The sequence below is a fragment of the Triturus cristatus genome, chromosome 6 (assembly GCF_964204655.1).
Source record: "Triturus cristatus chromosome 6, aTriCri1.1, whole genome shotgun sequence".
Lineage (NCBI taxonomy): Eukaryota > Metazoa > Chordata > Amphibia > Caudata > Salamandridae > Triturus > Triturus cristatus.
The window spans coordinates 1,242,020,134-1,242,046,027 of NC_140589.1; the positions used below are offsets into that span (position 1 = coordinate 1,242,020,134).

At 50.7% G+C, this 25,894-nt stretch overlaps 1 protein-coding gene across 1 annotated transcript in view; it reads left to right on the top strand.

The window, feature by feature from the left end:
- The window catches only part of BIRC6 (baculoviral IAP repeat containing 6), a 1,973,616-nt gene that overhangs the window by 1,931,727 nt on the left and 15,995 nt on the right, over window positions 1–25,894 (top strand). The window contains exon 73 of the mRNA XM_085609819.1: window positions 23,344–23,478. Within this exon, the coding sequence (XP_085465945.1) occupies window positions 23,344–23,478 (135 nt within the window). The remainder of the gene's footprint in view (window positions 1–23,343; window positions 23,479–25,894) is intronic.

Here is a 25,894-nt window from a genome sequence, read left to right on the forward strand (position 1 = left end):
AGGGACAGGGGCTTTGCCCCTGAGGCTCCTTTGGGACCGGGAGTCCCGCGGCCTACCCGCCTTACCCGGGTCAGTCGGCGACTCCCGAACAGGTGCAAGACTTTCTTGCCACCATGGACCGCCTTTTTAGGCCTCGAGCTCCCGCCGGCACGCCTTCGGGCCCCACGGTCCGTGTCAGGATCCGGTTGGGCCATCGGCGCCACAGGATCCTGCGCCGTTGGCTCCGGCCCCAGCGCCACGAGGTCTGGCACTGCCAGCTCCGGCACCAGCACCGCCCTCGGATCCGGCTCCGGCACCGCAGTGGGTGCCGTTCGTTCCGCCCTTGCTCCGGTTCCAGGACCATTTTGTTCCTGTCTGGGATCCGCATCGGGAGACGACGCCGGCCCGGCCCCGGCCGGTACCGTTCACAGCACCGTTTCCGACGCCTGTATGTTCCTTCTCCGGCTCTGCCGCCACGGCTGATTCCTCCTGCAATGGAGGTGGAGGAGGACTGGGAGGGGTCCGAGGGCCCGCTTGCCCGTCAGTGTGACTCCGAGTAGGACTAGGTGGACGACCTGGAGTACACCGGTGACCTCGATGTCTCCTCTGACCCAGGGTTTTCCTCTCCTCCCCCTACTATGGAGGAGGGCCTTTCCTACACGATGGTGCTCCGTCGGGCCGCTGAGGTCCTCAATCTCGACCTCCTTATGGTGGCCCTCAAGACTAATCTCCTCACTGAAGGGCTCCAGATGGCGTCCACTTCGTCGGAGCCCCTGCTTACCTTCAACGACGCCCTCACTGACGTCTTGTTGGGCACTTTGTCGAGGCCGGCCACAGGGGCTCCTGTGGATAAGAATGTTGCCAGGCGTCACTGCTCGGCGCCTGGTGACCTCACGTTTCTGACCACTCATCCTACGCCTGAGAGTCTGGTCATCCAGGCCTCGTCGCAGAGTGCCTTTACCACGGCTCCCCCGGATAAGGACTCTAAGAAGCTGGAACAGTATTGTAAGCGGTTGTTCTCTTCGGCCAGCTTGGGGCTGCGGTCGGTGAACACCGCCTGCTTGATTGGCCGCTCTTCCCAGTGCGGGATATGGTTGCTCAGGTGTTGCCTCTGTGTCCTGAGGAGGTCAACGCTGTGCTGTCCCAAGCAGTTGCTGAGGGTACAGATGCGGCTAAGTTCGCCATTCGGTGTGATTTGGACACCGCTGACTTACTCGGCAGGGCGATTTCTACAACGGTGGCGCTTCGTCGCCACGCCTGGCTGAGATCCACCGGGTTCTCACCTGATGTTCCGAGCTCGCTCATGGACATGCGCTTTGATGGCAGTCGCCTGTTTGGCGATAAGGCCGACAGTGCTCTGGAGCGCTTTAAGGACTCGTGGGCCACGGCCAAGTCCTTGGGTCTTTCTGCTCCGCCCCCGCTATTTTTACCTCCAGACCTTCCTAATCCGAGCTTTGTGGAGCACCCCACGCTGATGGGTGGCAGGATCCGCCACCACTTCCCCCACTGGCGCGATATCACATAGGCAGGGGTTATTCTCTTCCCTTTCAGTCCTCCCCTCCAGCCATGCCACCACATGCCGGGGGATCACTTGGTGCTTCTCCAGCAGGAAGTCACGGCCCTCTCGGCCAAGGGGGCCATCGAGGGCGTTCCTGGGCCAGAAGTAGGACGTGGTTGTTATACCCACTACTTTCTGGTCCCCAAGAAGGACAAAGGGGGCCTGTGCCCCATCTTGGACCTCAGGAACGTCATTCGCTTCCTCTGGAAGGAGAAGTTCAAGATGTTGACTCTGGCTCAGGTCTTGGCTACCCTGGAGACTGGATGGTAGCGTTGGACTTGCAGGACGCATATTTTCACATCCCTGTCCTACCGACGTTACCTGCGGTTCACGGTAGGCAAAGAGCATTTTCAATTTGCTGTGCTCCCCTTCGGCCTTACCAGCGCCTCTCGGGTGTTCACGAAAGTGTTAGCGGTGGTCAAAGCTCATCTGCGCAGGTCAGGGGTGTCAGTCTTCCCCTACCTCGACGACTGGTTGTTGAAGGCGCGCTCGCCCCAGACAGTCGTCACCCACCTTCAGGCTAAGGCCGACCTCCTGCATTTGCCGGGGTTCTCCATCAACATGCCGAAGTCGAACCGTAGTCCCTCTCAGAAGATCCCCTTCATTGGAGCGGTTCTGTATTCGACGCTGTTTCGGGTTTATCCTCCCGAGCAGCGAGTCCAGGATATTCAGGCTATGATTCCGATCTTTCAGCCTCTGTCCCGGCTTTCAGACAGGATGACCCTCCGGCTCCTGGGCCTGATGTCCTCCTGCATCCTGCTAGTGCAACATGCCAGATGGCATATGCGGACTCTGCAGTGGTACCTGAAGTTCCAGTGGGCGCAGCATCAGGGCCACCTGTCCGATCATGTTCAGATCTCGGAGGGCACTGCACGACAATTGCAGTGGTGGCTCACGAATCGCGATTGGGTCAGTGGCAGATCCCTCTCCCTTCCCCATCCGGAGCACACAGTGGTGACGGATGCGTCCCTCCTGGGATGGGCAGGCCACTTGAGAGAGGCGGAGATCAGAGGACACTGGTCTCTGGCAGAGTCCCGGCTCCATATCAACCTTTTGGAGCTTCGGGCGATCCGACTTGCACTGAAAGCATGCCTTCCCTCTGTCCGGGGAAGTGTGGTGCAGGTGTTCACGGACAGCACCACTGCCATGTGGTATTGCAACAAACGGGGTGGGGTCCTGGACCCTATGTCAGGAGGGTCTGCGCCTCTGGACATGGCTGGTACATCAAGGCATTACCTTGGTGGTTCAACAACTGGCAGGTTCTGTGAACGCCAGGGCAGATGAACTCAGTTGCTGGTGCTCGATGGATCACGAATGGCGCCTGAACTCGGACGTGGCGCAAGGTCTCTTTCAGCAGTGGGGAGAGCCTTGGTTAGATCTATTCGCCACCGAAGAGAACGCGCAATGTCTTCAGTTCAGCGCATTGGAATTTCCAAGGCGGCACTCGCTAGGCGACGCTTTTCGTCACGGGTGGAGTTGCGGTCTGTTGTACACCTTTCCGCCTATACTACTTCTGCACAGAGGGCTCAAGAAGATGCAGCGCGACCGGGCCCAAGTCATTCTTTTGGCTCCGGATTGTGCACGAAGATACTGGTATCCCGAGCTACTCAGCATGGCGATCGATCCCCCGATCCGACGGCCTCTCCGGGACGATTTTCTGTCGCAGCAGCAGGGGACGGTCCTCCACCCGAACCTGTCCAGCCTCCACCTCCATGCTTGGAGATTGAGCGGCGACAGTTGACAGCTTTTGATCTTCCTCCCGAAGTCTGTGATGTCATTCTGGCAGCCAGGCGTCCCTCCACTAAAACGGTATTCGCCTGCAGATGGAATAAGTTTGTGGCATGGTGCACTGCAAAGTCTGTGGATCCCCTTTCTGCCCCTCTTTCCGAAGTCCTTGTGTTCCTTCTTTCTTTGGCCAAGCAGGGCTCTGCCCTGGGCACTATCAAAGGTCATCTTTCGGCCATCTCCGCCTTTCTAAGGCTTCCAGATCAGCCTTCTCTTTTTAAGTCCCCGGTTGTTAACTGTTTCCTGAAAGGCATTACCCACATGTTTCCTCCCGTGCCTTTCATCATGCCTCAATGGTACTTGAATCTTGTCTTGACCTTTCTGATGTGCGCTCCTTTTGAGCCCCTTCATCGCTGTCCTTTGCCTCTTCTCACTCTCAAGACGGCTTTCCTGGTAGCTATCACCTCTGCCAGGAGAGTGAGTGAGCTCCAGGCTCCCTCTTCTAAACCTCCTTTCCTTTCTGTTCATCCGGACAAGGTGGTTTTAAGGACCCGTTCTTCTTTCTTGCCAAAGGTTGTCACGTCCTTCCACATCAGGCAGACCATCACTTTGCCCACCTTCTTTCCGCCTCCGCATCCTCCCAGAGAGGAAGAGAGGCTCCACCGTCTGGACCCAAAACGTGCGCTCTCGTTCTACCTGCAGCGCACACAACAGTTCCGGGTGGACAACCAGCTCGTTGTTGGCTACGTGGGCGCCAAAAAAGGTCGGGCTGTGCACAAACGGACCATCTCTCGGTGGGTCGTTCTCTGCATCAAGGCCTGTTACTGGTTGGCTAAGAAGGAGCCTCCTGGGGGGCTGCGTGCCCATTTGACCAGGGCCACGACAGCCACTACTGCCTTGGGACGCTGCGTTCCCTTGCAGGATATTTGTCAGGCAGCAACGTGGGCCTCGCTGCACATGTTTACCAAGCATTACTGCCTTGCCAGTCAGGTCCAGAGAGACGGCTTCTTTGGCCATTCTGTTCTCCGTGACTTTCTGGTGTAATTTATTCGCAGTCCCACCACCGGGGTTGGTATTGCTGGGGTATCTATTCTAAGGTAAGGAATCTATCACTAACGTGTCTCTTCCAGATGCACAAGTTACTACTTGTGTAACGATATATTTGTAAGAGGCATTAGTTAGTGATAGATTCCTTACCGCCCCACCCATCCTCCCCGTTCTGCGAACTGATTTCTAGGGTTAAGGTCATCCCCTTCAGGGCCTTAGTTTCTTGGCACCAGTGGTCAGTTTCTTGCATGGCTCTGCGTTCCTGGCGCGGAAAGTCGTGTACAGAACTGACGTCAGCGCGCATGGGTGGCGCCTAAGTAGTCTCCGTGACGTCATCTTGGTGCTTACGACGCCAGCTACGGACGCGGAGCTGCACGACGCCACCTACCGACGCGCAGGGGTACTGCTAGCAAAACTTTACGGATCCAGTCTGATGCCTGGGGATATTCTAAGGTAAGGAATCTATCACTAACTAATGTCTCTTACAGATATATCGTTACACAAGTAGTAACTTGTGCTTCTGGCCCATCAAAAGCCAGTGGGTGGCAGGATTTGCCATCACCTCCCCCACTGGCGGACCATCACTTCGGACAGGTGGGTTTTGCAAATAGTCCGTAGGGGCTACTCCCCGTTCTGCGAACTGATTTCTAGGGTTAAGGTCATCCCCTTCAGGGCCTTAGTTTCTTGGCACCAGTGGTCAGTTTCTTGCATGGCTCTGCGTTCCTGACGCGGAAAGTCGTGTACAGAACTGACGTCAACGCGCATGGGTGGCGCCGTAGTAGTCTCCGTGACGTCATCTTGGTGCTTACGACGCCAGCTACGGACGCAGAGCTGCACGACGCCACCTACCGACGCGCAGGGGTACTGCTAGCAAAACTTTACGGATCCAGTCTGATGCCTGGGGATATTCTAAGGTAAGGAATCTATCACTAACTAATGTCTCTTACAGATATATCGTTACACAAGTAGTAACTTGTGCTTCTGGCCCATCAAAAGCCAGTGGGTGGCAGGATTTGCCATCACCTCCCCCACTGGCGGACAATCACTTCGGACAGGTGGGTTTTGCAAATAGTCCGTAGGGGCTACTCCCTCCCCTTCGAGACTATTCCTCCAACCATGCCACCGCGATACCACCGCATGTCGGACGATCATCTGGCTCGTCTCCAGCAGGAAGTTATGGCTCTCTTGGCCAAGGGAGCCATTGAGCGTGTTCCTTCCCAGAAGTAGGTTGTGGCTGTTACTCCCACTACTTTCTGGTTCCCAAGAAGGACAAAGGCCTGCATCCTATCTTGGACCTCAAGGACGTAAATCGCTTCCTCCGGAAGGAGAAGTTCAAGATGTCGACGCTTGCTCAGGTTTTGTCTGCCCTCGACCCGCAAGATTGGATGGTAGCGTTGGACTTGCAGGACGCTTATCTTCATATCCCCGTCCTGCCGGCCCACCGGCATTACCTGCGGTTCACAGTAGGCCACGAACACTTTCAGTTCACCGCGCTCCCCTTTGGCCTTACCAGCGCCCCTCGGGTGTTCACGAAAGTGATGGCAGTGGTCGCAGCTCATCTGCACAGATCAGGGGTTTCAGTCTTCCCCTATTTCGACTACTGGCTGTTGAAGGAGGGCTCGCCCCAGGCAGTCGTCTCCCACCTCCAGACTACGGCCGACCTCCTGCATTCGTTGGGGTACTCCATCAATTTGCAGAAGTCGCACCTGATTCCCTCTCAGAAGCTATTCTTCATCGGAGCGGTTCCGGACACAACGCAGTTTCGGGTCTATCCTCCTGAACAGCGAGTGCGGGATATTCGGGCTATGATTCCGATCTTTTAGCCTCTGTCCCGGGTTTCGGTCAGAATGACTCTGAGGCTGCTTTGCCTCATGGCCTCCTGCATCCTGCTGGTCGATTTTGCCAGGTGGCATATGCGGGCTCTGCAGTGGGACCTGAAGTTCCAGTGGGCGCAGCATCAGGGGAATCTGTCCGATTGCGTCCAGATCTCGGAGGAGACTGCTCGACAACTGCAGTGGTGGCTTACGAACCAGGATTGGGTCAATGGCAGATCCCTGTCCCTTCCGCAACCAGAACACACAGTGGTAACGGTTGCCTCCTTTCTGGGATAGGCGGCCACATGGGAGAGGCGGAGATCAGAGGTCTCTGGGCTTCACAGCAACCTTCTGGAGCTCTGGGCGATAAGGCTTGCACTGAAGGCATTCCTTCCCTCTGTCCGGGGAAGAGTAGTGCAGGTGTTCACGTACAACACCACTGCCATGTGGTATTGCAACAAACAGGGCGGGTGGGGTTGTGGACCCTATGTCAGGAGACCCTCCGCCTCTGGACATGGCTGGAACATCAAGGCATTTCCTTGGTGGTTCAACACCTGGCAGGTTCTCTTAAAGCCAGGGTGTACTAACTCAGCCGCAGGTGCATGATGGATCACAAATGGAGTCTTCACTCGGAGGTGGTGCAAGGTCTCTTTTAACAGTGGGGAGAGCCTTGGTTAGATCAATTCGCCACCGAAGAGAACGCGCAATGTCAGCAACTCTGCGCGTTGGAAGTTGCAAGGTGGCACTCGCACGGCGGCGCTTTTCGTCGGGAGTGGAGTTGCAGTCTGTTGTACGCCTTTCCGCCTATACTACTTCTGCCCAGAGTGCTGAAGAAGATCAGGTGCAACTGGGCCCAAGTCATGCTTGTGGCTCCGGATTGGGCACGAAGAGTCTGGTATCCCGAGCTGCTCCACGTGGTCATCGATCCTCCGATCAGACTGCCACTTCGGGAGGATCTTCTGGTGCAGCAGCAGGGGACGGGCCTCCACCCGAACCTGTCCAGTCTCCGCCTCTTTGCGTGGAGATTGAGCGGCGGCGGTTGACGTCTTTCGACCTGCCTCCCGAAGTTTGTGACGTAATCTTGGCAGGCAGTCGTCCCTCCACAAAGACGGTATACCCCTGCAGGTGGAACAAGTTTGTGGCACGGTGCACAGCAAAGGATGTGGATCCCCTTTCTGCCCCTCTTTCTGAGGTACTCTTGTTCCTTCTTCCTTTAGCCCAGCAGGGCTCTGCTCTGGCAACTATCAAGGGCTACCTTTGAACCATCTCTGCCTGCCTTTGGCTGCCGGATCAGCCTTCTCTTTTCAAGTCCCCGGTAGTTAACCATTTCTTAAAAGGCTTAACACATCTTTTTCCTCTCATCCCTTTCGTTATGCCTCAGTGGGATTTGAATCTTGTGCTAACTTATTTAATGTGCGCTCCCTTTAAGACTCTTTATAACTGTCCTTTTCGTCTCTTGACTCTTAATTCTGCTTTCCTGGTAGCCAACACTTCTGCTAGAAGGGTGAGAGAGCTCCAGGCTCTTTCATCAAAACCTCCTTTTTTGTCTGTTCATCCGGACAAGGTGGTTCTCATGACCCATCCATCCTTTCTTCCTAAGGTGGTCGCTGCCTTTCACATCTGGCAGACCATTACTTTGCCCACCTTCTTTATGCCTCCGCATCTTTCAAAGGAAGAAGAGAGGCTCCACCGTCTGGACCCAAAACATGTGCTCTCCTTATAGCTGGATCGCACAAAGCAGCTCCGGGTGATTGATCAACTTTTTGTTGGTTACGTGGGTGCAAAGAAGGGTCGGGCCGTACACAAACACACCATTTCTCTATGGGTCGTGTTGTGTATTAAGGCTAGTTACTCTCTAGCTAAAAATGAGCCTCCAGTGGGTCTACGCGCTCACTCCACCAGGGCAACAGCAGCCACTACTGCCTTGGGAAGGGAGTGCCTCTGAATGACATCTGTCAGGCAGCCATGTGGGCAGTGCTGCACACGTTCACCAAACACCTCTGCCTGGACAGCCAAGTCCGGTGAGACGGCTTCTTTGGCCGTTCCGTTCTCCTGGACTTTCTTGTGATCTTGGTTCGCAGACCCACCACCGAGGTTTGTATTGCTGGGGTACCTATTCTAAGGTGAGGAATCTATAACTAACGTGTTTCTTTCAGATGCACAAGTTCCTTACCTTCGGTAACGATATATCTGTAAGAAACATTAGTTAGTTACAGATTCCGTACCGCCCCACCCATTCTGCGAACTGATTTCTAGGGTTATGGATATCCTTTCAGGGCCCTAGTTGTGTGCACCAGTGGTCAGTGTCTTGCATGGCTCTGCTTTTTTGGCACGGAAAGTCGTGTACAGAACTGACGTCAGTGAAGGAGGGTCGCGTCTAAGTAGCTGCCGCGACGTCATCCCGGCGACGACGTACGCGGAGCTGACTGACGCTACCTTCCGACGCGCAGAGGTACCGCTGACAACAAAACTTTCCGGATCCAGTCTGAAGCCTGGGGGTAATTCTAAGGTAAGGAATCTATAACTAACTAATGTTTCTTACAGATATATCGTTACCGAAGGTAAGTAACTTGTGCATTAGTTATAGATTCCTTACCTTAGAATTACCCCCAGGCGTCAGACTGGATCCGCAAAATTTTTCTTCAGCAGTACCCCTGCGTGTCGGTAGGTGGCGTCGGTTGACCCCGTGTTACGACTGCATTTTTGCTGAACATCTGTGATGATCGGGGCAGCTATTGAGACACTGTACTCTGAAATATTTAACAACTAATAGCTTCCGTGGCTCTGACACCGTTGTTAGGCTCTCAGCTGAGTATCGTTTCACCCAGCAGAAGACAATGTCTAGTGCTCTGTGCAACGCACACATACTGCTGCAATGTTTCAGGCTATTATCTAGAATGAACTGATAGGTATGATTATTGGTGACGATCTGAAAGATTTTAATTCTCATTTACGACAAACAATAGTATTAAGTCAGAAGCCTGTCTGTCTGTTTTATTCATAATCTACATATTCATAAAACAATACAAATTAATTGTATTCTCTATCCATTCCTAGCCTATCAGTATTTCGTAATTGGGAGCCTCCCACGTAATATTAGTCCATCCTACGTCGTTGAGTTGGTTTCATGCTTTTAAGAGGCATGATCAGGCGCGCTCCTCGCCTGTCTGTTTTCCCTCCGCAAAATAGGTTTCCATTTCTGTTATGTTAGGTGTGACATTGAATAGGACATGAAGTCATTTTAAGAAGCCAGTGCAAGCTGATTTATGAGAAATATAATTAGAAAGATCTATATTGCTAGCAAATGTTAATTTTGTCCTTGTACAGCCAGTCAAGGACATGTTTTGGCGTTTATCTTTTGAATTAGTCATGTAAAAGGACATGAACTTTCTTGCAGGCCATTTGTGATATTTTAGTCTATTGTATTTTTCACAGATTAGATTTGTTCTTTTTTTAGACCAGACACATGAATTGTTTATAATAGAAACTGACCACTTAAGCATTGCTTTTAATGTTTGAGCAGACGATTATGGACTATGTTCATGTTCACATTTTGACCTGCTGGCAAGGTTAAATCATCGTTTTAACTTGTCATTTACATTTTTGGGATTTAAGGTCTTCTACTCGACGTCATTGCGTGTAGTTTACTCTGCAGTGGATTCGAATAATTACCTATGTACGTCTGCGCTAACTAATAAATTAGTTGACCCTTTAGGTGTTTTGTCACATCATCCTTTACAAATATTTAAGTGACTGCGTGATGAAATGGTGATGAATCAATTCCCCTCATTGATTAAAAGAGGCATTTTAAACCATTTTATTTACAAATTGGAGCAGTAATGATTGTTTAGGATTTCTAATCAAGTACGTAAATTGACTTTGCCTGGTATTTGTGTTTTGATATTCTGCATCAGTATTTACATGATTTCTCCGATGCAGTGACATCTTTCTGCAAATGTTTCTCACTTTGCACAGAATTCAGTGAGTCTTGGCCATTAAGTTCGCTTTCGTTCAAAACAGTATCATCTAATCAATTGTCCCCTTCTTCAGTCCTTACCATAGCTCTTATCTTTGCTTGGAAAAAAGGTTTACATACCACACTAACCAAACTCATTTAAAATAAAAAATGTAAAATAACTAGCCCTTGCGACACGCACCTATTCACATCCTTTGATCTCTATCAAACCCTAAACCCCCTGAGCCATTTCTTTATTTCATAATGAGATGCTTGCACATTATGACTTATGAGAGAAGCTTCTGGTTTGTCAGTTTGAAGTTAGAGCACCTTTACCCGGCTTCTGTACGATTGGAACGACGAGAAAGTTGCTTAGTAGAAAGCAGATAGTCTGTTAAAAAAAAACAATCCTGCTTCCTCGTGTGAAAGGACGCATACACCAATGTACCTTTCTTTATAGCTTATTGACAATAAATCCCCTCCACCACAGATTGTGACCATTGGAACTTTTGTTCCACTTGTAATCCGAATTATTATTCCTGTCAACTTTTTTGCTGTTGGGGGTTGTCTTATGTTGCATTTGATGTATTTGTCAGTTTTTCCCCTTTTCACCCCTCTAAAAACTATTGTAGTTGTTTCTCTAATTAAACAAATATATAATACGTAATTTATATACGAGCATTTCTACATCAGGTCCTGACTTCCCGTTGCTGCGCATCGAAAAGCAGACACTACTTTTCCAGGCGCACCTTTAGAAAGAGAAGGCACAAATGTATTGATAAACAGTGAAACTGTTAGGTGGGAAAACACAGAAAGCATGTCTACCAAAATTCTCATTTAGTCATGGTCTAGAAAAAAACGTAAGTGTCGGAGTCATCGTTTTTTTTTTTTTTATGGGGCCAGTTTGAGTTTAAATTCAATTTTTAAATACATCTGGCTGTGAACCCTATTTCAAATTGTCCACGGCAGAGAAAACTAAAATAGAAAACTATGCGCCTAGTTGTCACCATTTCTATAGAATTTTGACAAACCTCTTGTTTTACTGCTTCAGAATAAACAACTGTGTCAATTCAGCAGTGACATTTTCCCTCTGTGAAGCAAGGCTAGTCATAGTATGTCATATTTTTCACAGATACCTTTTAGGTGAATTCTTTGTCTTCCCTCAACCGCCATTGGGCCACAGTGATTAGATTCATCCTTTTTATGTTGATTGCTTATGTTTCCCCATTTTTTGCAGTATAAATGTCTCCCCGCACAACCTTTTCTGCCCCTATGCCATCTCTATTTAATAAGCGTTGCATTTGTGGTCAAAGAAAATATTTGGATTGACAAACCCACTGTATGGTTTGTCTTCCAGGATCTTATTTAAAAAAGTACATATTTTGGCAAATGATTTAGAAGATCTGAGGGCTAAGTTTGTCTTTCAGACAAAGAGAAAGAAACCATTTTTCTTGTGTCCCACCTCAGCAAAATGACCAGAGCAGAGGATTACCTACGTTTAGCACTTGAGGGACTCGTGGCACTTTTTGGTTTCCCTCAAAGCAATGCCAGCATCGCCATCCAGTGTTGATCGCCTTGCCAGAAACCTGTTAAACATCAAGTCCTGTGACCTTTAAAGTCTTCCTTAACATGGAGAACTTTGAGGTAGTCTCAAGAATCTCTATTTTGACCAATAGCTCGACCTCGGGAAATGTCTCAAAATAACGCCCACTGATTGCATAGAGCTCAGGGAAGAAAAGGCTTATCTCTCCTCAGAGCTTAGATAGCTGCCAGGAAGGGGTTCTATATGTCAAACCTTTGCCTTCCCAAGAAGGTGACTCACTATCAGGCCCTCAACAGTTGCAGCCACAGCCATTATGGATACCCTCAAGTAATGCTACAGTCTATTTACTGTGCGTCCCCCATTTCAGCAATCTAGGTCAGTGACCTTTCAACCCCAAGAAGAAATAGGACAGGTCTTAGTGTGGAGAAACATCTCATTGCTGCAGACATTGCTTCTGAAAGAGACACGTTAGTGATAGATTCCTTACCTTAGAATATCCCCAGGCGTCAGACTGGATCCGGAAAGTTTTGCTAGCAGTACCCCTGCGCATCAGTAGGTGGCGTCGTGCGGCTCCGCATCCGTCACCGTAAGCGCTGAGATGACGTCACGGAGACTACTTAGGCGCCACCCATGCGCGCTGACGTTGGTTCTTTCTTTTTCCGTGCCAAAAAGTGCAGATCCGGTTAGAGCACGTACCTTAGTCACTTTTTGACTACCCTTTTTGAGACTTGTCTCCTGTACAACTTTGTTTTCCTTGGTGCACGTAGGGATGCCTGGATTTAAGTCTTGTGTGGCCTGCCGTCGCAATATGTCTGTGGTGGACCCCCACGATGTCTGCCTCTACTTCCTGGAGACGGACCACGACTCCCGGGACTGTCGGGCCATGGCCCCGAAGACCTTGAGGGTGCGGCACCGGAAGCTGCTGGAGGTCCGGCACTCGTCCCAGCGCCGTTCCCAGTCCAGGGGCCGTTCCAGGGAGCGCTCGCGGGGCTGCAGTCGTTGCTCCTCGGGCTCCAAGTCTTCACCCTCTGATTCGGGTAAGAGACGACGCAAAAAGAAGTTGAAGAAGCGTGTTCGCTCTCCGACGTCCCTCCGTCGGTCCCCGGATGCGGACGAGGGGGACAGGGGATCTGCCCCTGCGGCTCCTTCGGAGCCCGGGGGTACCGCGGCCTACCCACCTTACCCGGGTCCGTCGGTGACTCCCGCACAGGTGCAAGAATTTCTTACTACCATGGACCGCCTCTTTAGGCCTCGGGCTCGCGCCGGCGTGCCTTTGGGCCCTGCGGTCCCGTGTCCGGATCCTGTTGGGCCGCCAGTGCTGCCGGCGGATCCAGCTTCGGCACCACAAGGTCCAGCGATTCCGGCCCCAGCACCACCCTCTGATCCAGCGCTGCAGTGGGTCCATTTGTCCCACCCTTGCCCAGGTTCCAGGACCATTTTGTTCCTACCTGGGATCCGCATTGGGACGCGGCGCTGGTTCGGCCCCAACCGGCGCCGTCCTCTGCACCGTTCCAGACCACGTTTGTTCCTTTTCCGGCTCCTCCTAGACTGGAGGGATCCGAGGACCCTCTTGCCCGTCAGTGTGACTCAGAGCAGGACTGGGAGGACGACTTGGAGGATGCCGGCGACCTAGACGTCTCCTCTGACCCGGGGTTTGCCTCTCCCCCGCCTACCATGGAGGAGGACATCTCCTACACGATGGTGCTCCGTCGGGCAGCTGAGGTCCTCAACCTTGATCTCCCTACGGTGGCCCTAAATACTAATTTCCTCACTGAGGTGCTCCAGACGGCGTCCACTTTGTCGGAGCCCCTGCTGCCATTTAACGACGCCCTCACTGACGTCTTGCTGGGCACTTGGTCGCGGCCAGCCACAGGGGCCCCTGTGGATAAGAATGTCGCCAGGCGTCACCGCCCGGCGCCTGGTGACCCCGCTTTTCTGACCATTCATCCTACGCCTGAGAGCCTGGTCATCCAAGCCTCGACGTCACAGAGTGCCTTCCCACGGCTCCGCCGGATATGGACTTTAAGAAGCTGGAGCAGTTCGGCCAGCTTGGGGCTGCGGTCGGTGAACACCGCATGCCTAGTGGGGCGCTATTCCCACGCGGTGTGGGATACAGTTGCACAGGTGTTGCCTTAGTGTCCTGAAGAGACCCAAGCTGTGCTGTCCCAAGCTGTTGCCGGGGGTAAGTTCACCATTCGGTGTGGTTTGGACACCGCGGACTCCCTGGGTAGAGCGATTTCTATGACTGTGGCACTTCGTCGCCACGCCTGGCTGAGATCTACCGGGTTCTCGCCAGATGTCCAAAGCTCGCTCATGGACATGCCCTTTGATGGCACTTGCCTGTTTGGCAATAAGGCCAACAGTGCACTGGAGCGTTTTAAGGACTCGCGTGCCATGGCCAAGTCCTTGGGTCTTTCCACGAAAAGTCCAGCCACTCCTGGTTTTCGTTCCTTTCGAGGCCACGGCAGAGGCGCCCAGGCACATTCCTTCAGCAAGCCTGTGCAGAACCAGCCTCAGCGCAGACGCGGCTTCCACAGGGGTAGCTCTGGGAATCCGCGTGGGGGTCAGTCCACCTCCGCCCCTGCTGCTTCTACCGCCAAACCTTCCTAATCCGAGCTTTGTGGAGCACACTACGCCATGGGGTAGCAGGATCTGCCATCACCTCCCTCACTGGCACGCTATCACATCGGACAAGTGGGTGTTGCAGATCATCCGCAAGGGTTACTCTCTTCCCTTTCAGTCCACCCCTCCGGCTTTGCCACCTCAGTGTCACCGCATGTCGCGGGAACACTTGGCAACTCTCCAGCAGGAAGTTACGCCCTCTTGGCCAAGGGAGCCATCGAGTGCGATCCTGGGCCGGAAGTAGGGAGTGGTTGTTATTCCCACTACTTTCTGGTCCCCAAGAAGAACAAAGGGGGTCTGTGTCCCAACTTGAACCTCCGGAACATCAACCGCTTCCTCTGGAAGGAGAAGTTCAAAATACTGACGCTGGCTCAGGTCTTGGCTTCCCTCGACCCTGGAGACTGGATGGTAGCGTTGGACTTGCAGGACGCATATTTTCACATCCCCGTCCTGCCGGCGTTACCTGCGGATCACGGTAGGCCTGGAGCATTTTCAGTCTGCCGTGCTCCCTTTCGGCCTTACCAGCACCCCTCGGGTGTTCATGAAGGTGATGGCGGTGGTCGCAGCTCACCTGCGCAGGTCAGGAGTGTCAGTCTTCCCTTACCTCGACGACTGGTTGCTGAAGGCGGGCTCGCCCCAGGCAGTCGTCAACCACCTTCAGCATTTGCTGGGATTCTCCAGCAATGTGCCGAAGTCGCACCTGAGTCCCTCTCAGAAGCTCCCCTTCATCGGAGCGGTTCTGGATTCGACGATGTTTCAGGTTTATCCTCCCGAGCAGCGAGTCCGGGATATTCATGCTATGATTCCGATTTTTAAGCCTCTATCCCTGGTTTCAGTCACAATGACCCTCTGGTTCCTGGGCATATGCGGGCTCTGCAGTGGGACTGAAGTTCCAGTGGGCGCAGCATCAGGGCAACCTGTCCGATCATGTCCAGATCTCGGAGGGCACTGCACGACAATTGCAGTGGTGGCTCACGAATCTCGATTGGGTCAACGGCAGATCCCTCTCCCTTCCCCAACCGGAGCACTCTGTGGTGACGGATGCGTCCCTCCTGGGATGGGGTGGCCACATGGGAGAGGCGGAGATCAGAGGCCTCTGGTCTCCGGCGGAGTCTCGACTCCATACCAACCTTTTGGAGCTTCAGGCGATCCGACTTGCACTGAAGGCATTCCTTCCCTCTGTCCGGGGAAGTGTGGTGCAGGTGTTCACGGACAACACCACCGCCATGTGGTATTGCAACAAGCAGGGCGGGGTGGGGTTCTGGACCCTATGTCAGGAGGCACTGTGCCTCTGGACATGGCTGGAACATCAAGGCATCACCTTGGTGGTTCAACACCTGGCAGGTTCTCTGAACGCCAGGGCGGACGAACTCAGCCGCCAGTGCTTGATTGATTACGAATGGCGTCTAAACTCGGACGTAGTGCAAGGTCTCTTTCAGCAGTGGGGAGAGCGAGTGGAGTTGCGGTCTATTGTACGCCTTTCCGCCTATACCACTTCTGCCCAGAGTGCTGAAGAAGATTCCGCGCGACCGGGCCCAAGTCATCCTTGTAGCTCCAGATTGGGCACGGAGATACTGGTATTCCGAGCTACTCAGCATGGCGATCGATCCCCCGATCCGACTGCCTCTCCGGGAGGATCTTCTGTCACAGCAGCAGGGGACGGTCCTCCACCCGAACCTGTCCAGCCTCCACCTCCATGCATGGAGATTGAGCGGCGACAGTTGACAGCTTTTGATCTTCCTCCCGAAGCCTGTGATGTCATTCTGGCAGCCAGGCGTCCCTCCACTAAAACGGTATACGCCTGCAGGTGGAACAAGTTTGTGGCATGGTGCACGACTAAGGCTGTGGATCCCCTTTCTGCCCCTCTTTCCGAAGTCCTTCTGTTCCTTCTTTCTTTGGCCCAGCAGGGCTCTGCTCTGGGCACTGTCAAAGATTATCTTTCGGCCATCTCCGCCTTTTTACGGCTTCCGAATCGGCCTTCTCTTTTTAAGTCACCGTTTGTTAACCGTTTTCTAAAGGACATTACGCACACGTTTCCTCCCGTGCCGTTCATAATGCCTCAATAGGACTTAAATCTTGTCTTGACCTATCTGATGTGTGCTCCCTTTGAGCCCCTTCATACCTGTCCTTGGCGTCTTCCCACTCTCAAGACGGCTTTCCTGGTAGCTATCACCTCTGCCAGAAGAGTGAGTGAGCTCCAGGCTCTTTCTTCCAAACCTCCTTTCCTTTCTGTTCATTCGGACAAGGTGGTTTTAAGGACCCGTCCTTCTTTTTTGCCGAAGGTTGTCACACCCTTCCTCATTGGGCAGACCATCACTTTACCCACCTTCTTTCCGTCTCCGCATCCTTCGAAAGAGGAAGAGAGGCTCCACCGTCTGGTTCCAAAACGTATGCTCTCGTTCTTCCTGCTGCGCACACGACCGTTCCGAGTGGATGACCAGCTCTTTGTTGGCTATGTGGGCACCAAAAGAGGTTGGGCTGTGCACAAGCGCACCATCTCTCGGTGGGTCGTTCTCTGCATCAAGGCCTGTTACTCGTTGGCTAAGAAGGAGTCTCCTGTGGGGCTGCATGCCCATTCTACCAGGGCGACGGCAGCCCCTACTCCCTTTGGATGCGGCGTCCCCTTGCAGGACATTTGTCAGACAGCTATGTGGGCTTCGCTGCACACGTTCACCAAGCATTACTGCCTTGACAGTCGGGTCCGGAGAGACAGCTTCTTTGGCCGTTCTGTTCTCCGGGACTTTCTGGTGTAATCTTTTCGCAGACCCACCACCGGGGTTGGTATTGCTGGGGTATCTATTCTAAGGTAAGGAATCTATCACTAACGTGTCTCTTTCAGGTGCACAAGTAACTACTTGTGTAACAATATATCTGTAAAAGACATTAGTTAGTGATAGATTCCTTACCGCCCCACCCATCCTCCCCGTTCTGCGAACTGATTTCTAGGGTTAAGGTAATCCCCTTCAGGGCCTTAGTTACTTGGCACCAGTGGTTAGTTTCTTGCATGGCTCTGCGTTCCTGGCGCGGAAAGTCGTGTACAGAACTGACGTCAGCGCGCATGGGTGGCGCCTAAGTAGTCTCTGTGACGTCATCTCGGCGCTTACTACGCCAGCAATGGACGCTGAGACGCACGACGCCACCTACTGACGCGTAGGGGTACTGCTAGCAAAACCTTCCGGAAGCAGTCTGACGCCTGGGGATATTCTAAGGTAAGGAATCTATCACTTATCAACGTCTCTTACAGATATATCGTTACACAAGTAGTAACTTGTGAGTTTCTTCTCATAGTCCCGGGATGGCAGTTCTACTTGGACCACTTGATATTAATGTGTCTGTGAATCCAACTCGGCTTTCTTATTGGTCTCTCACTTGTGACTACATATATTGTAAACATGCAATTCAATGTATATGCTACATCTAGGCTGGTAGGAATTATTTCATCATGTAACCTCTGGGATTCATTTTATTGAGAGAATCCACAATGAATCACCATGTCTTAACTTCACTGGGATTAGTGTAATTGTGACATCTGTGCTCTTGATAGAGATAACAATGCATTAAGAATCAAGCTTCAAGCTGAGAAAAATACATTTCACCTCATAGTCCAGAGATAACAGTCCCGCTTGGACCACTTGATCTAACTGTATTTGTGAATTCGGCCTACTACTGTTATTGGTCGCTCACTTGTGACACTATTTATTATAAATATATTGTGCATGCTACATCCAGGCTACTAGAAATCTTATCAGTCAACCTCTGGGATTCACGCTATTGTGATATCTGTTATTGGAAACAGCCTGTGTACATCAGGATCTTATTTTCTTGTTAGATTCAATTTGTACGCTCTACCAAGTGTGCCTTACATGTTTTATAAATTGGGCTGACTGCTTAACAATTCTGGTCCACCTGAAATCGTATTCGAAAATGTGCGCCTCAATATATATTATTTGCCGTTTCCCACAGACTTAATTTTTCAAATGTTTGTCATAGATTTCAAATGTGATTATTACACGATAATGTGTTCATAATGATTTATACAATTTATTCTTAACCCCCAAGAGTTTCTAGCTTGCACTGAGACAAATCGCAGAATGTTTGAATACTTTTGCCCATTGAACTTCTACACTTCTTCAATAAGACCACCAAACTGACCATTTTTCCTCTTCTCAATCCATGGATCTTACTAGCACATTTCCGCATATTCCTTGACTTAAAAGTTAACCATTAACATCTACCCCAAGTGAGGCCTCACAGACCACATGAGATTCCCTTATATGGACGAGCCAGTAACTGCAGTAACAGGGGCCGTGATAGTCTGCAGTACAGTAATCGGAAGAGTACTTAACCCAAGAACACAGATGGAGCTGTCCTACGTCATTGTTTAATCGCTGGTCTTGGCAAAACTCAACCATTTTCACCTGCTGCCGACCCCCTAGTGTCCCTTTCCTCAGATATCTTTTCAGCTGTAATTTCCTCAGATATCTTTTCAGCTGTAATTTCTGCCTTACGACTATGATTTTTGGAAGGTATCGATATGTGCATGGTTCCCTCCTTCTTCATGACAGATTTACAGTGGTGTGTTGAGGACACAGATCATCTCAATGTTGCCCTGACCTAGTTCCATATTTACTTCATACAGGACAGACTGATAGCTGCTGAGTAACTTATTGGCTTACACAATGCACTCTGGGTAACTATGCCCTGTAACACACATGCTACTTTCATTTTCACGAGTGATATCCCCCACCTTGGCCACCACACTGAACTCTTCATTAGAACCCCATTTTACAGCAAACCCATGCCTCTGAGATTCATCGTTCCTTCTTTGCTTGCAGCTTTTTACAAGTGTGCAATGACTCACAAGTGGCCCTGCCGTGACAACAATTTCTTTAACTAAAAAGTCATGCTCAATCAAAAGCATTTGAGACCTAAAGCGACGCAAAGCAAGTCCTGTGGAGAAAAAGAAATACAACACCAGAACCGGATTTGAAATATAATGCATGTAATGAGGCCGTCATATAACGCAAAGAATATTTGGATCATGGTAGCAGTTGCTCCATTTAGCAACAAAAGTGAAATAAGTGCTTGTGCATTGTGACAAGTGACAAATGGTACAGCACACACATAAGAAAACACACACGATATGATCTTAATATTATAATATCCCCACGCATGTTGCCTGTGAGAAGTTGGCCTGGCATATGCTGTCCTCTAGTTATAGGGGACACCTTGTACCAGTCCAATTTGACTCTTATGGTGATAGGTTAAAGACAACCTTTAAAGAAAGCTATCCTAGTGGTAGCTGTGGAGAGCAGCCTTCAGGCTAAGTCTTGGAGTGTTAAGCTTATTGTTTCACCATATATAACCTCTTGAATAACCAAATTAAAGAGTAGTCCACACAGGTATATATATAAAATATATGTATTTATTCTAGGAATAACCCCACTAGTCTCTTTATGAGGCTAGAGGTAAAGATACAATTCAAACAAGCATTGATAGTTACTATAAATAGCACTGGAATCACAGGGCCCCGGGGGGGCCAAACCATATATCAAAAAAGTGGTATAAGAACCACGACAATTCTACAGACAATGCCTAGGGCATTTAGGGTCGCTGGCCCCTTGTGAAACCACCCAAGGTAGTGAGGAAGGGGACCCACGGAAGACGCGTGCAGTGGCTAAAGCTACTGTCGGGATCTCTATTGAAGCCTATGGAGAATGTTGCGGTTGAATTTTACACGTTTAAAAACACTTCTAGCAGGAGTTCAAGTTCAATACTTTAGAGTTAAGCTTTTGAAGAGCCCACACCCACGAGAGTACCGAGGTACCACGGTTACCTGCCCCAGGGAAGCCGGGTTCATAGGTCGTTTTCGATGTCGGGTCGCGGGCTGATTTTCAATGGCAAAACGCGAAGAACTGCTGCTAGCCAAAAACGTCGTTGTTGTCGCGAAGAATGAAAATGTAGATCTTGTAGAGAAGGACCTGAAAGCAGAGGGGACAGAGTGTGGGTCACGGCACAGGGACCAGGGGGCTCAAGAGAAGGAGCCCGTCAATGTCGGGTGATTCCAGGTGGAAGAGGTGTAGCTTGGATCATCAGCCCCGGGGTCCAGGAGGCGTCAAGGAAGGCCAGCTTCTGGAGGGCGACTGTCCCACGAAGGATGAGGGTTGCTGCGGTGTTAGTGTCCGGATTGGATCCACTAAGCTTTGGCAACCGCAACCCACGCAAGAAACACAAAATTGCTACTGGTGCAGACCCACGAGGTCTGAGCGAGGTCTCCAGCGAGGAGACTGAAGAGCAGGCCTGGAGCAACCAGGAGAACTCTTGGAATCGAAGATTGACCTCTGCTAGGGCCCACAAGTCGAGAGACAAGGGACTGCGGGAGGCAGCAATTTGGTGTGCGTAAAGATGCACCCACGGGTCGCCGGAGCGGGCTAAGGCGTCGATCTTTGGCACAGATGATGCTGAGAGGTTAGCTCAATAATGGGCCAAAGCACAACTTCCCCACTCGTCAGGGTCGGGTGCTGTGCAAGAGGTGGCCGGTGTCCTGGGTTATTGGGGATCTCGGCACCCACGGGGTCAACGGTGCTGAGCTTTGCTGTGCACACTCACTGGCCTCCGGGATGCTTGGAAACCCACCTCAAGGTAGGAAAGAGTCGTCGATGTCCGTAGGAGCAGCGAGGTTCCAACCGGGTCACTTGCAGTGTTTCAGGTGCCTGCCAAGCAGGGGGGTAACTCCTTTACCCCAGGGAGATTTCTTCAGGTAGCTGTGCAGCAGCAAGTCGAAGTTCAAGTCTGTGAAGTTCAAGAATAATCTGAGGCTCTGGGGACCCAGTATTCACCTTTATCCAAAGATTAGGGGAGTGTCCAGATCAGAGCCCACCAATGAGAGGTCAGGCTGGAAAGGGTGGCTACACCCTCTCCCCTTTGTGTGTTTCCCACCAGGGCAGGGGACAGGATGCCCCTGAACCGGTTCCAGGCGGTGTATGCAGAATGTAGTCACTGGAGAGGCCTACGTGCAACTCTGAAAGGCATCCTATGGTGCACCCACCCAGTTCCAATCCACATAGTCTGTCTGGGGAGGTGGGAACACCTCCCTGCAACAGGATCCCTATTGTCCAGCTGCCGTGGCTAGAGTTCTGCCCAGCAACAGGCAGCCAGAGTCGTGTGGGTGGCGGGTAGCATCCATTTTGTACTACGTGTGCACTTTTAAATTGGTGTCTAAATTCTGCCGCTTTTCCCATATCGCCCCTCTAGCAGGGGGGAATCATGCCCTCAGTCCCATGGCTGGATTGGGGGTATGATTCCTACATGTTTGACACCAAATACGATATGGTTCTGTGTAGCCATTCTCAAGTTATCATGCTATCGCGATATACTTATAATGCGGTTAAGAGTATATGGTATGGCTACACTACAAACAACCCAGCAATGATTTTACGAAGGTTGCAGAGGGACCCTACTCGGGTAGGGGTCCCCCCTCACACATATCTCAGCACCCTGCCTTGTAGGATTAGCAAGGCCTGCTTTAGGGGTGACCTATGAGGATATATGGGTTGTATTAAGTGGGATACAGGATACCTATATCCCTGTAAGGAGTGCAAGCACCACCTTACCCAGACTACAGTAGTGGTCTGGTGGTGTCATTTGGTATGCTGTCCCAGGGGTGGCACAATAAGTGCTGCAGCCCATGGTAGGCCTCTGAGGGACCCATGCCCTGGGTACCTAGGGTACCATCTACAAGGGCTGGTAGGGTGTCCTCAGTATCCAATTGGAAGGTACCTAGGGTACTCACATCAGTTTAGAGAAGAAGCAGATAGGCTGGGGTCCTGGATGGCAGGGCCACAGCCTGGCTAGTGTAATAAAACAGTCAAAACATCAGCAAAAAGTTGGGGGCAACTATGCAGTCGATGCACTCTCCTACATTACCCCATCCACTTGTCCTGACAAGATGACACTACACCATTGGGCCCTCTCAACTGTGATTCACCCCCTCACTCTTGTGGATGCCTCCGTGAGGCTCCCCAGCGAAGCATAGGCCCAGCGCACCTCCAGAATCACTGCCGCCCATCAGTAGTTCAGGGGGACTGCATGGGGTCCCCCGGTTGCCAGACCATGGGGCCAGGACTCCTCAGGCTACCAACGACCGCCGTCGGTCCATAGTTAGCACCATAGATGCGGGGATCCACCCCAAGCCATGTGTGGCAAGTGTCTCCTCAAGTATACACAGTCTCCAATGATGTTGGTTCAGCCATGGAACGCGGCACCAGAGTTCCTGGGGGGACCCAGGGCCGTACCCGTCACACCGAACATCAAGTCAGGAAGGCCACTGAGGCAAACCACAGCTCCCCTTAGCTCATTAAATAATAATACTCTGATTTGTATAGAACGGCTAATCACCCATGAGCTCTGGTCATTATGCCACACACTCTCCCTCAGATCATCTGACGCTTTTTCCATGTTTCCAGGAGGACTGCAGGGGGACACTGTTACCATGATTCCAGGATGGCTGCCGGGGTAGGCCCCACATGCGCAGGGTTGGGTAGGGGGGTTGGTATCCGATCCTATAATGTCCTCTGGCCACCCTTCAGGGCACTCCGCAAGCTGACCTCCAGTGCATCACGGGCATCTCCTCAGCCAGGGTCAACTGGGGGACCGCTGGCCCTCAGAACCGCTGGCTCACATATGTTGGTAGCAGTCTGGCCTGGGCCGCCTCAGGTCTGGGTAGGTGGCGAATCCGATTCGGTCCCTTTGAGCGGGCGATAAAGACCAGGATTATGCCAGTTTTCTATGTTGCGGCCAGGAGCTCTAGCAAGATGCAACCCCCATCTTGGTCCGCCAGTCGCAGTCTCAGATTTGGTCAGTTTTTAATCTAAAATATTTCAAAATAACAAAGAAGCACAGAAGTGAACATTAATGATGTATAAATATGTCCAAGAATTAAGCCCTTTCATCTTTGAAAAAGTGTTACTACTAAGTTATTTAACTTGTACAGTAAAATTGAAAGTGGTCCAGCATAAAAGCAGTTTGTTTCTTTTCTGGATGAAATGGTGAAATCTGAAATGGTATCCGTATGTTAATTACATGATCTGTTCTCTTTCAGGTGATAAACAAACATTTTTACTTGAAAAGAGCTGATATCATGGGCCAGTGTGAGGATTGGATTGCAGATATACAGCAGTACAGTACTGACAAACGGGTAGGCAGGACCATGTCTCACCATGCAGCTGCTCTAAAGGTAAGGATGCCAAACCTTTAAGTTCATTATGGTTGATCAACAGAATATATCTGGAACAGGAATTCAGTGATAAGGATGTCTTGGTGCATTTATTTTCCAATGTACGCTATTCTCTCACAGTGTTCTATAATGACAAAGAGAGGTACAGGAGGGATGTTTTATTTCTTTTGAAAGTACCATGTAGTTGCAGTAAGGATCATTGATGTCCTCTTCCATGTAATATGTGCTTGTTTGAAAAATAGAAATTGATTGTGATGTAGTTTGTACACTGCTTCACCATTTAGTTCTGCTTTACTGCAATTTTTCACAGTCTATTGCAGGCCAATCGAGAACAACAACTTTTCTCTTACAGGGTGTTTGCAAACCTTCGTTGGAGGGTTGTGTTCATGTCTGTTGTTTCAAATGGAATTTGAAGACTGAAACTCCAGTTCAGAGAACTAAAAATTAAGTGTAGCCTAAAAACCATATTGAGAATTTTATTCGCATGTTTTATGTCCTGTGTTTAGTGTTGTGTGCTTCAGGCAGTTGCAGTGCATTGGAGTGGTATTAATATTCACAGAGAAATTAGCTGACTAGGGCTTTGTTTTCAGAAGCATTTGAGGATAGCTGGCAAGAAAAGCTACTAGCAGGATGGACTGTTACAATGTATTTAACATTTTGGTACAAATTTATATTTGAAATATAGGAATATAGGAATGTAGTAATGAAAGCAGTCTCCCATTCTATCCTTTGACATAGGCTGGAGGCATTAGGAATTGCGGGTAATGTGTTAAAGTGGTGGACTTCTTTCCTGTACAACCGAAATGTCCAGGTCAGAGAAGGGCCCTGCCTGCCTGAGGTTTTTCGGCTTAAATGTGGAGTACCCCAGGACTCATCCCTGAACCCCACTCTTTTTAATGTGTATGTGTGTCCCTTAGCTGATATTATTTGCTGAGCTGGGCTCTCAATGGTGTCATATGCCAACAACACTCAGATCGTCTTCTCCCTGACACCTCACATTTGCCACACTGCGGCAAACTTGGCTACCTGCGTGGAGCAGGTGAACAAATGGATATACCAGTCACCTTCAATTAAACAGTGACAAGACTGAGGTTATGGTGGTTAGAAACAACTTCTTCCTTTGGAACCATCTCACTTGGCCCTTATGCCTGGGAAACCGTCCCTCCTCAAAGGAGGAAATTAAAAGCCTGGAAGGCTTCTTGAACAAAGACCTCACTATGGCCTCACAGGCAAAGAAATTGTCAGGAACTTGTTTTAGTCTATTGAGAGCCCTTAGGCTTCGTGCGGAAAATCAATGAACTACGATATAAGGGTTTATTCTGTTGCGATTAGATTATGGTTATGTTATGTTAGAGGATTTGTAGAGTGCATGGCTGTCCAGCAAAGGGACGTCCCAGCGCTGAGAGACAGAGGAAGGGTGCATACGAGGCTACTGCCACTGAAACAGCCAGGTCTTCACTGCCTTTCTAAAGGCCAGGTGATTGGAGATGTTCCTGATGGAGAGAGGCAGCGAGTTCCAAAGAGTTGGTGATCGTACCTTAAACGAACCGCCACTGGTCCTTGCTCTTTGGAAGCTTGGCACCCGCTGCAATTGGTGCTCTGCAGAATGCAGAGTACGGGTAGGAATGTAGGAAAGACATAGATCACTGAGAATCGTTGGGCCGACGCCCGCCAGTATTTTGTGCAAGTCACAAAGTGCTTTGAACCAGATTCTCTGCTCAATAGGCAGCCAATGGAGTTGGCGCAAAGCACCTGAATCAGGGCTCTGCTTCGGTATAGCAAGTACAGTACGAGCAGCCGCACTCATGGTGCGCTGGAGCCTATTTTTCACAGATTTATTGCTGCCAAGCAGAAGACTGTTGCAGTAGTCCAGCCTGGCCACGATTGTGGCTTGAACTATCCAGCTGACGAGTGAGGGGGTCAAACAACCCCAAAATGGGTTTGTGGCCACGCAGTAAGCCGAAACAGGTCGCTGCCACAGACTTGGCGTGCGCCTTAAAAGATAAGGCACTGTCCACCTGAATGCCGAGGTTCTTCACAGACGTTTTAGGCACAGGAGGGGCACCCAGATCCTGTGGTCTCCAACTGTTGCCCCATAGATGGGGGTCTCTGCCTAATAGGAGGATCTCAGATTTAGACGTGTTAAGCTGGAGACAATTCACCTCCATCCAGCCTGTTATAGCGGACAGGTCCTCCTGGAATTTGACCGCATCCTAGCTGGGGTCCTTAGTGCAAGAAAACACCAACTGCGTATCATCCGCATAAGATACCAAGGATATGTTGCGGGCTTTGGCCAGCATGGCCAATGGCCAAACATAAATATTGAACAGGGTCAGGCTCAATGCTGACCCCTGGGGAACCCCACAGTGCAGAGGGTGAATCTGAGAGTGTAAAGGAGGAGAGATAACCTGAAAAG